This window comes from Salmo salar, chromosome ssa01, assembly GCF_905237065.1.
Source record: "Salmo salar chromosome ssa01, Ssal_v3.1, whole genome shotgun sequence".
NCBI lineage: Eukaryota > Metazoa > Chordata > Actinopteri > Salmoniformes > Salmonidae > Salmo > Salmo salar.
Window position 1 is genome coordinate 57,909,328 of NC_059442.1, and position 11,425 is coordinate 57,920,752.

General features: G+C 42.2%; 1 protein-coding gene across 4 annotated transcripts in view; it reads right to left on the reverse strand.

Annotated features, from left to right (window-relative positions):
• Positions 1-10,633, reverse strand: part of LOC106606152 (LIM domain-binding protein 3) — a 62,361-nt gene extending 51,728 nt beyond the window's left edge. For all 4 annotated transcript variants that reach the window (XM_014202295.2, XM_045720362.1, XM_045720348.1 and 1 more), the window contains exon 1: positions 10,306-10,633. In XM_014202295.2, coding sequence (XP_014057770.2) covers positions 10,306-10,401 — 96 coding nt within the window. In that variant the 5' untranslated portion in view covers positions 10,402-10,633. The remainder of the gene's footprint in view (positions 1-10,305) is intronic.
• Positions 10,634-11,425: the final 792 nt, after the last annotated feature.

The following is an 11,425-nucleotide window of genomic DNA, read 5'->3' on the forward strand; positions in this document are numbered from 1 at the left end:
TACAATAGTTTCCTTTCAAAGTGTTTTTCTGATCAAACCCCTGAAAATATTTTGTGGTAAATCAAACAGTATCCAGTCTGAGGGATTAACTCCCACGACTTTGGTGCATTGTGGCAGCAGGGTCTCTCACACACACACACACACACACACACACACACACACACACACACACACACACACACACACACACACACACACACACACACACACACACACACACACACACACACACACACACACACACACACACACACACACACACACAGCGAGAGAGGGAGAGAGGGAGCGATGGAGAGAGAGAGCGAGGGAGAGAGAGAGAGCGAGGGAGAGAGAGAGAGCGAGGGAGAGATGGGCAGGATCAAAGCAAACTGACACCAGGGCTGTCTGAGTCATTGGATGGGTGCAAGATCTCCCACTGGAGACGGGGCCTGGCATGGTCCTACAGCTGGGCTCGCCGCCCACACTGTTAATGAGACTACTCAAGTTCTACCAGCACCACTCATGAACTTTCTGTGGGTACCCCTTGAGACTGAGGTTAGATTAGGTAAGCACTGGCTAAAATACCATTTGTTCTCAATGACTTACATGGCGAGTTAAAATGAAGAAAGTCAGAAATAAACCAAATTGGAGAAGGCAAAGTAACAAAATACTTTATATAAAACGTGTTGATACTTTGTGCTCGAGGGGTCGAGGGTGTGGCCTGTGTTGGCCAGCTCTTCTGTAAAAGACAGCTGCACTGAGTCTCTCGCTCCCTCCCCATGTTCTCTCTGGCTGGCGGGGCCTGCCATTGGCGATGGCCCTTCCTCCACAAATGCCAGCTCTAATTGGCAGACGGGGCTGTTGTAGAGTCTCTTGACATACAGTATAAGCAAAGGTTGCCGTGACAATGATGTCACTGCCACCGCCGTTGGGGCCAGCTGCGTGGGTGATGACTAAGTCCAGCCGCCTGGCTTCACAGGAAGGGCCCAGGGCCACCTTTGACCTCTCGCCTCAGACCTTAGCTGTAGATTAGGCTCTCTCCCTGGCTAGAGGTTCACCTGAGGTGGCCTGGTCTGGTAACATTTACAAGCCTCAGCTGTTCCAAACCTATTTCTGCCATGACCGCTTTCTAACCTATTATTCTCTATTTGTTAAAACAACATTAGCTAGGGTGAAACGATGAGGAGATATAAGACGCCACATGAATTTTGACTGTGGACCCTAAGGGACTTAGTCAAGTCAACTCTATTACAATTGGCATAGAGCAGGGACGCCCCCCCCCCCCCAATAATGGCACACAGGAAATGAGATAGCAACACAGTGATTACATTGCTACTGGAGTCAGTGGAGTAAAACATGCAAGACGTGTTTCTCTGCTTTTTTTTATTTACTTCAATGTGGACTAAAATAGGACACTCTCCATCAATAATAAGTAGAATTTCCCCCTGCTGACTAAATAAGCCCAGTCTAGCTACAAAATCCAAGTTCATTGAAACATTTGTTTTTCACCGGACCCACAAAGCAAATAGCAAGAGGAAATGGAGGGGCACCAGGAAAAACAAAGGGCATTCAGGGTGAGGAGTGGATTACCAACTGGCTCACAAAACCTATATTAACCCTCCACCCTGACTCTGGTCTATTGATGTCTGGGTGAATGGCTGGCTGATATGCCAGCTCAAATCTCCTGTGCACTCACACCACACAAAGGGCCCGTTCTATGGGCCAGGCAAAAACCACAGGGAAAAGTGGGGCACAGAGAGAGAGAGAGCATGCGATAAAGAAAAAGGGAGCGAGAGGAAGAGAGAGAAAGGGTGAAAGAAAAAAAGTTGAAGTGAGAGAGAGAGAAAGTCAGAATTAGAGGAGCAGCAGCAGAAAGAGAGTCAGAAATACAGTAGCTAACTAAAGAAAGAGTTATTGCCAGCCAAGAGTAATAGATACTGTATACTGAAAGGAGGCCTAACACTTGTATCACGGCCTCACTGGCCTGCTACGGACAAGATGGAATCTCTTCATCGGATCATGGTTTGATGAAGATTTTGTTCATCATGGGTTTGTCCACTGTCATGACACTGTCTACAGATGTAGGATCTTAATTTGATCCCCCTGTTGCAGGAGAACTTTCCTGCAATGCAGTACATTTAAAACTTAGTGTATTTTAGGTTAAAAAGGCTTCTGAAGTTTGTAATTTCCACTTTGAAATTTCAGACTTGATTTTCCCTTACGAAAAATGTATCAATGTATCAAATTATAATCCACATAATAATTCACATTTCCTGTTGCTGCAGGATTATTTTCCTTCTATAGCAAACGGGCTCAAATTAAGAACTTCTGATTTGATTCATCCATATTTTACCAACACATTTATTAAAATACTTTTTACATTCAAAATGCTTTTTCACAAGATCATTCTGAAGTTTCAACAGTACACCCAATATACTTTTACATACATTAACAACAGGTTTGGGAAGCTCTTTTTAAAATGCATCTACTGTTTCCAGTAGAATTTATTTAGGTGTCTAACTACCAACATCCAGAAGGTCTCTTGCTAGAATGGTCTTCGTTCAGGGGAAAATAGGGCCTACACCAAATTTACACAGAGACAGTGTTTATGTGTAATTTCACAAGCCACATACTTGAAGAAACCCTATGGGTTACCGTGAAACTTCAATTAATAGCCCGGGCATTTATTTGCTTAAATCCCTGAACACAACAGGTGCTTATTAGAGACAGGCTTCTATTAGAGCCAGACATCTATTTCCTTAAAGCAACTTTTGCTCATTTGAATAGTTCATTGTTTAATTCCAGCATTCACTTTCAACATTTTAATACATTTCTTACTTTCCTTCATTTACACACTGTGTCACGTTTAATTTGTCTTAATATGACTCTACAAAAAAAAAATCGAATAATTCCTTGACAGAATAATTATTCTCCTCTTTATTAACTGCGCATGTGTCAGTTATAACTTTCGCCACTAGAGGGCAATCTCCCAATCTAGGGGTCTCTACTCCCACTGTTTTTGTGCTTGACTGTTAGCTAGCAGTTCTCAGCTGTTGGCAGCTAACTAGTGATAAAAACCTATGATTTACATAATTGTTTTGATTAATTACTGAATGATTTAATGTAACAAATCAAACATGAAACCTCGTAAACAATTCAGGGTAATTCATGGTAACCTCAAACAATTCATTCAGACCCGGCATCTATTTGAAACCGCCATTTATTTACTGAAATGTGTGCTGTTGCCCGGCTATCAAAAAAAAAAGGGACAGGCGACTATTTCAGACTCAACGTTTAAAAGGGAAGTTTTACGGTAGTTTCTGCTAACAAGCGCAAAAAGAATCTGACACCCCATATTGAACGCAGCAGTCCTAGAGTCTGCCCTGGGAATACCTGACTGCTCATTCAGAAGGTGAACAGTCCAGATCACCTCTCAGTGACATCAATAAAATACCATGAGAATAAGAACATAGTAGGCTACAGGAGACATGAACCCACTGCTGACACCAATGGGCAGCTAAAACAAGCTGAGTTACAGGGAACCCCAGGCTCTAAATCCCAACCTGGTCCCCGGACCCCTGCAGTGGGACTATGGAAGTTGAGAGGGAGAAGTAGGGGGGGAGGGGCACTGCTGGTATCTATAGCCCTCACAATTTTCCCCAGTGGTACTGACCTTCTGCGACCTGCTAAAAACAGCCTTGCCTGTCAGCAGCGCCAGCCGTTGGCTCTCATACCACAGGCCTGGAGTGGGGGTGGAATGCCGAGGCCTGTAAGACCAGGGCTAACACAAGAGACACTTTATCAGAACTGAGTCGGCAGCCTACTGACTGACTGTTCAGGACCTCAATCTTACAGTCTGCTACTGTAACTCAAAGGGATATGGCGAGGGGGGGGGGGGGGTTAAGGGGCTGGCATCAGGCCGAGTGGACATCAAGATTTCCTACAGCATGGCATCATGTACTATGGTAGTGAGATAGGCCCTTGCTGAGAGTTACATGTGGTTTTGAGTCAGGGGTGAAAGTAAGGCGGTATGGTCCGTACGGCAAAATAAATAGTAGGGGTAAATCGTACCGGTAAAACGTGAGCCTATCACAATTCATACAACATGCCCAAAAAACTATAGGCTATTACACCATTATTTAACCTTGCTGCAGGTCAGCCGCATGACAAATTAACGAATTGACTGGAAACCGAGTGGCATATGCTCCAAAATGCATTGTGGTTTGAGGAGAACAGTTACATTTTGTGGAGATGAGTGACCGAGGCGTGCGTGGATAACAGTGGATGCATCAATTCAGGCTAAAAGTGTAGGCCCAATGACAATCGCAGAATGTTATTACAATACACGTAGGTGTTTTGTAACTGATATCTCTTTCCATTCATCAAATAGTGGGTTCACAGTGCACTGTTGGTTTGGATGCTGAAATTATTTTGATAATCCTTTGTTAAGTAATTGTTTGACAATCAGAGGAAACACAATGACTGGTTGTGTTTCTGCCACATTAAAAAGGCATAGGGGGCATGTACATAAGGCTAGGGGAAGATAAGCTTTCCCTAAAATAAATTGAATTAATACTTCCAAAATGACATAGGCCTAGCCTAAATAGCTGTCTATACAGAAATAAATCAAATCCTTCTAAAGAGGCTACTACACCAAAAAGCATGACTAGGCCACAGAGGATTCACTAGCTTCTTAAAAAAAAAAAGTTTTAAAATCGCATAGCCTACAGTCGGAAGGGCCCGCAATTTGGGCAGTGCGCACTGCAAATACCAAATAGATTATTGTTTAGTTGTGACTGTCAGTGAAAAGAAGAGACCTATCCATGCCTATCGCAATATTTCAAAATACAATCGAAGAAAAAAAAACTGTTTGGAAAGCAAATGGCTATTGCGGTAAAGCTCCAGAGTGGCGCAGCGGTCTAAGACACTGTATCTCAGTGCTAGAGGCGTCACTACAGACACCCTGATTTGATTCCAGGCTGTATCACAATCGGCCGTGATTGGGAGTTCCATAGGTCGGCGCACAATTGGCCCAGCGCCGTCCGGGTTTGGCTGGTGTAGGCCGTCATTGTAAATAAGAATTTGTTCTTAACTGACTTGCCTAGTTAAATAAAGGTTAAAATAATTATACAAATACAATAAATGTTTTTAAAAAGAGATGACAAGAATCCAATCTGTCTTTAAATTATCTAAATTCTTCATTTAATTGAGCGAACAGTAGCCTATCTTATTGGCACCAGTGAAGTACAGATTATTGTATGGGACAGTATACAAATGTTTTTGAGAAAGATAATTACACTTTGACAAGAGATGAAAATGTGATGAATTGAACGTTATTTGTTGATGTAAAAAATGGAAATCTACTGAGTTTAAGGTTGTCATCATCATATTTGGGTTGGGGTCGTGAATTATTATTAGTCTTTTTTTTAATTCTGGTGGTCCCCGCTGTTTGAATACCACTGTACTAGAGCCAAGAAGTGTTGACTAAAACTGTCACCGGCACTTTCCTGTCTTGGACAACCAGCCCTTAATTGTAACAAATACTTAGGCTACTGTCTGGGTGAGGAGAGGACACACATTTTAATAACAGCATAACACTGCTGAGGGCACAAACTACCAACAGAATTTCCTAAAATGATTATTACAGATCAGATTAAATCCAGTAGTAAAACTTGATCTTCTGGGGCTATATTGGAGGGCAGTTGAAGAAGCTCAAATAAATGCCAAAAGAACAAGATCGCTTTCATGAATCCCAATAAACTTCCTGATAACATGAATTGTTGCGAGCCAAGGTGTCCTAACAGGCAACACAGAATAGAAAGTACCATATCACAACCAGCTGTTATGCACGTGGCACTCAATACAGTGCTATTATCCATACTGGACTCCAGAGGTTTGCTAGGGACACATATCCTATTACCGAGATGGTGGATCTCCTTGCTGACATTTCCCTCAGACATCTTATAAAGGCCACATTAGTTTTTAATGGCAGTCCAGTCTAAACGGAAATGTCATAATGCTCCCTCATAAATATGGGGAATTTATAAACCAATAAACATCTGTGTGTGAGACAGTAGCTGATTTTTCTCACAAAAGAAGCCAGGCCGAGACAATCTTTTGAATGTGGACAAATTAAGTGCCTCACTTGAAAATGGAGGAAAGACTTTTTTTGAAAGGCCTCTCTTCCAAAGAGGTTTATTTTTATCCCAACCTCACAGTGAGGTATTTAGAAATAGGGTCTGCTGCTTGCCATTATAGCAGGGTTTCAGGTCCATGCCTTCCATACAGCATCTTTCTGTTTTTATTTCCTTTAGATTCACCCCTGATTTTCACCTCTACATAACTCTCAATTTGATCAACCAGCCAGACAAGTTATCCAATGTACCTAGCCACAATTTCAGAGGTACAAATGTATTTGTCATTGGAACCACCACAGTAGTCATGTAGTATTTGTGTACAGGGCTGAAGTTGGCCAGTCCAGGCCATCATGTGACTGACACAAGCAGCAGCTTGGTCATCAGCAATTTAACAACCCAATCCCCAGCCCCTAACCTCCCTTTCGATCATGCAGTATGTAGGCTACACAACACACATTCTCTCTCGCTGTCACACCTGGCTCTATAAACAAAAAGGCAGCAGTCATGGACCACCCAAACCATCAGCATTGTCCACCGGTGGGAAAGAAAGTATTTTTAGAAGGGAGCGATAGAGCAGCAGCCCAAGGCAGGCAGAAGTTCCTCCCCACCTGTCAGAGTGCTGAGTGACTGAGCCTTGTGCTCCTGGGCTGCAGACTGAAGGCCCCAGTTCACAGGCCTTCTCTATATAAGACTGCATACAGTAAAAGGGGATTCAATGACCAGTTGTAAAGGTTCACTGAAATAAAGAAAAGTGCAGGCTACGCACTTATCCCTACACACTTCCTGTAGATCTGAAAGGACTGTATTACCAATCGTGATAGCTAAACCCTTTTGCCCTTTGAAATGCTTCAGTAGTTGGAATTTTTACTGTGTGGCTTATACTCATCCTATTATTTCAGATCAAGTAAGGAGAAGGGGCTATAGGTTGATTTCTTGGACAAATAGCCCTTACACAGCCTGGAGGTGTGTTTTGGGTCATTGTCCTATTGACAAACAAATTATAGTCCCACTAACCTGCTGGGATGTTGTGTCGTTGCAGAATGCTGTGGTAGCCATGCTGGTTAAGTGTGCCTTGAATTCTAAATAAAATCACTGACAGTGTCACCAGCAAAGCACCCCCACACCATCACACCTCCTCCTCCATGCTTCACTGTGGGAACCACACATGTGGAGATCATCCGTTCACCTACTCTGCATCTCACAAAGACTCGGCAGTTGGAACCAAAAATATCAAAATTAGTCTCATCAGACCAAAGGACAGATTTCCACCGGTATAATGTCCATTGCTCGTGTTTCTTGGCCCAAGCAAGTCTCTTCTGCTTATTGGTGTCCTTTAGTAGTGGTTTCTTTGCAGCAATTTGACCATGAAGGCCTGATTCACGCAGTCTCCTCTGAACAGTTGAGATGTTTCTGTTACTTGAACTCTGTGAAGCATTTATTTCGGCTGCAATCTGAGGTGCAGTTAACTCTAATGAACTTATCCTCTTCAGCAGAGGTAACTCTGGGTGTTCCTGTCCTATGGCAGTCCTCAGGAGAGCTAGTTTAATCATACTGCTTGATGCTGTTTGAAACTGACCTTCATGTCTTAAAGTCATGATGGACTGTCATTTCTCTTTGCTTATTTGAACGGTTCTTGCCATAATATGGACTTGGTCTTTTACCAAATAGGGCTATCTACTGTATACCCTCACTACCTTGTCACAAGACAACTGATTGGCTCAAATGCATTAAGGAGGAAAGAAATTCCACAAATGAACAAGTCACACCTGTTAACTGAAATGCATTCCAGATGACTACCTTATGAAGCTGGTTGAGAGAATGCCAAGAGTGTGCAAAGCTGTCATCAAGGCAAACGGCGTCTACTTTGAAGAATTTGTTGAACACTTTTTTGGTTACTACATGATTCCATATGTGTTATATCATAGTTTTGATGTCTTCACTCTTATTCCCCCCCCCAAAAAAAAACTCTGGAATGAGTAGGTGTGTCCAAACTTTTGACTGGTACTGCGCGCACACACACACACACACACACACACACACACACACACACACACACACACAACCACACACACACACTGTAAAGGTTGTCTACAAGTGAGTTACGCACGTTTATCCAAAGATGCACACGTTATGAACACATAGGCTTCAGGCACACATACACACCAGAGCACACATATCAGACTCACAATATCATTATTCCAGCCAGCTTCCTTTCTTTTCTTCTAATAAATATCTATTCTACAAATATCTCTTCTAAGAACATCAACAGATTGAGGTTCTTGGAAGAGATGTTCATAGAATAAATACTTGTTCTTACCAGAAAAGAACTTGTGATATTCAGGCGACAACACCTATTTCACTTTCAGTACTAAAATAATGTGGGGAAATACACCTCGACACCTTAAAATACAGGGTGAGAAATCAAAATATTTTCAGTCTCGGAGAGGAAAGGAAAAGGGGCAATGAACTCACATATTAGGTCATCACAGCACAAACGCAACACACAAAAGTCATAATCACACCTGAATTAGCAACTGAAGTAACTACAGGTACTGTAACTGCCAAAATAAAAGGAAACACTTGAGTAAATGAGGGATACAAAGTATATTGAAAGCAGGTGCTTCCACACAGGTGTGTTTCCAGAGTTAGTTAAGCAATTGAAATCCCATCATGCTTTGGGTTATGTATAAAAATGCTGGGCAGGCCAATATTTTGGCTACCATGGCTATGCCCCCTTAGAATGACAATGCCCCCATTCACAGAGCACTAGTGGTCACTAAATGGTTTGATGAGCATGAAAACAATGTAAACCATATGCCAGGGTTCCCCAACTGGCGGCCTGTGGACCAAATTTGTCCCATGGGTGATTTTATTTGTCCCCTGGGTATTTTATTTGGCCCCCCAAGTTTTCAGAGCAAAAATAAAAACGTTGTTTGAATTTTTATTGTTGGACATAAAAGACTGTAAAAACACCAGCAAATCAGCTCCAAGTGATTTTAATTTTGGACATCTGTTCCAAAGTATTCCCAAGCATAATAGACGGACATATGTGATCATATACAAATGTAAGCAAGTTTTAAAATTATTATGTTTTAGTCAAATTTTATATCCGTTTGGGCTTCTTGAGGTCAATTTGCAGTCTACAAGTTATTTGTAATTATGTTCTGGCCCCGCTCAAGAAAATCTAGTTGATGATCCCTGTCATATGCCATAGCTGTCTCAGTCACCAAATCTCCACCCAAGAGAACAGAGCGCTTTCCACCACCATATACAAAATACCAAATGATGGAATTTCTCGTGGAAGAATATTGTCGCATCCCTCCAATAGAGTTCCAGAAACTTGTGGAATCTATGCCAAGGCACATTGGGACCACCACTAGCCAGAACAGCTTCAACGGCATATTAAGACACTTTATGTTGGTGTTTCCTTTATTTGGGCAGTTAACTGTATATTACACTATAGATTTGGCAGGTGACAGCATGCCATGATTCCAGTCTGAAAATGCATAAGTAGGCCTACATTCTCACCATCGACTGTGGTGTAACAATTTTAACATAGCCTACCCCTAACTCACAGTTCCTACCACCATAAACCAATCAACATTTTATGCATAGTCTTTAGGCCTTTACAACGTGTAAGATGAACATACTACTACAGGATAAGGTGAACGCAACAAAGCATATTCTCAAACTTTTTAGCAAAGGCCAAGCTTAAATCACAGAATTTTCCAAAACCACACAATGATACCAACCAATGAGAAAACCTATTGAAACTACTGTAATAAAACTGCATCCCAAACAATCTAATCAACCAAACTTCCCAAAATGACCACCATGTTTAACAACAACACACCTACAAGTACTGTACTAGTACTGTAGTAGTAATTGAATATTTGATGTCCTATAAGGGTGGGCTGACGGTTAGTGCTATGTGAAATCCTTGGGACTTCCCTGCCCTAAACCCTAACCACTACCCTTTACCTTAATCTTTTTAAATGTAAACTTCAATGGGATGAAGTTTCAAGCACTGAACAATAAACAAACCCCAACATTTAGATTCAAGCTGAATGCAAGAAAAAGGATGATCTCATTGGTCAAAAGACATATCGGATATGGGATGTAGAAATCTCTGTGTGTTTGTACAAAGTATGGATGTAGGTACACTGAATTGGATGAATAGATCACTTACCCTGGAGATGGTCAGGGGCATGTTGAAGTCTTTCCCTCCCTGCAATCGGAAGCCCCATGGGGCCGGCCCACTCAGAGAAATGTTGTAGGTACTCATTCTTCCAAAGGGTTTGATTGTTTGTTTGGTTTAATCTTCTTCAAAAAAATGAGGTAGAGAGGGGGTGGGGCAGGAGCCAAGTAGCTTCTGAAAGCAGAAAAAAAAAAGTTTTAAAAAAGTACACTTGAGAACTAAAAAAGACACAATATCTCCCCAAAATGTCAAATGAGACTGAAAGCACAGCAAACAAAAACCTAACCCACTACAGCCACAGACAAATATGTCATTCACGACCCACCCCTTTTTAAATAAGGAGAGAAAGATAGACAGAAAAGAGTAGAGAACCAGAGGAAGAGAGGTCTTGCCTGCTCAGATGAGCTGAAGTGACAGCCTAAGAATAGCCACCCCTCTGCAGAAAGTGATACCACAGTAGCATTGGGGGGGGGGGGTTCCCCTTATATGGCATGTAAGAGGACACCCAGTATGTCAGTCCTGCCATGATTCACAGGGTTAATATAGCCCCTTCCTAGGCCAACTGATTTTTTTCAATACCCCCCCCCCCCTAACTCCAGACTAGGGTCTTCCTGAAACCGTGTCTCCTCACACCTCATACTGGGGGTGGCTTGAGGAAACATCTAATTAGCATTACGGTAACTGTATGCAGTTGACGAGAGAGAGGTGATTCTCTTTGATTTCTCCATGTGTTACACTTCCGCAAAATCTACCCCAGTTTAGTTGCTTAACGGTTGGGTAACAGGATAAAACTGACCAGAACCAGAGCATTTTAGCCAGCAGACACGTTTTGGTACGCCATATTTGGAACCAGGTCAGGTTATTAGACCTGCAAAGTTAATGTACTGTAAGTGTACCCTAAAGTCATACTTTATAAAACCAGGACATAGAGTAACAGAGTCATTTCACTACAGGGCTCGTATAAATTATTGACAGGTAGGGTGTAAACTGGTACTGTATATAGAGAGTGACCTTTTGGAGGAGTTATCCCTAAGAGACATTGTTTGCGTGTATACATGCTTGTGTGTTAATGTGTAGCTCACGGTTATACTCAGCCGTTGAGTCAACCACA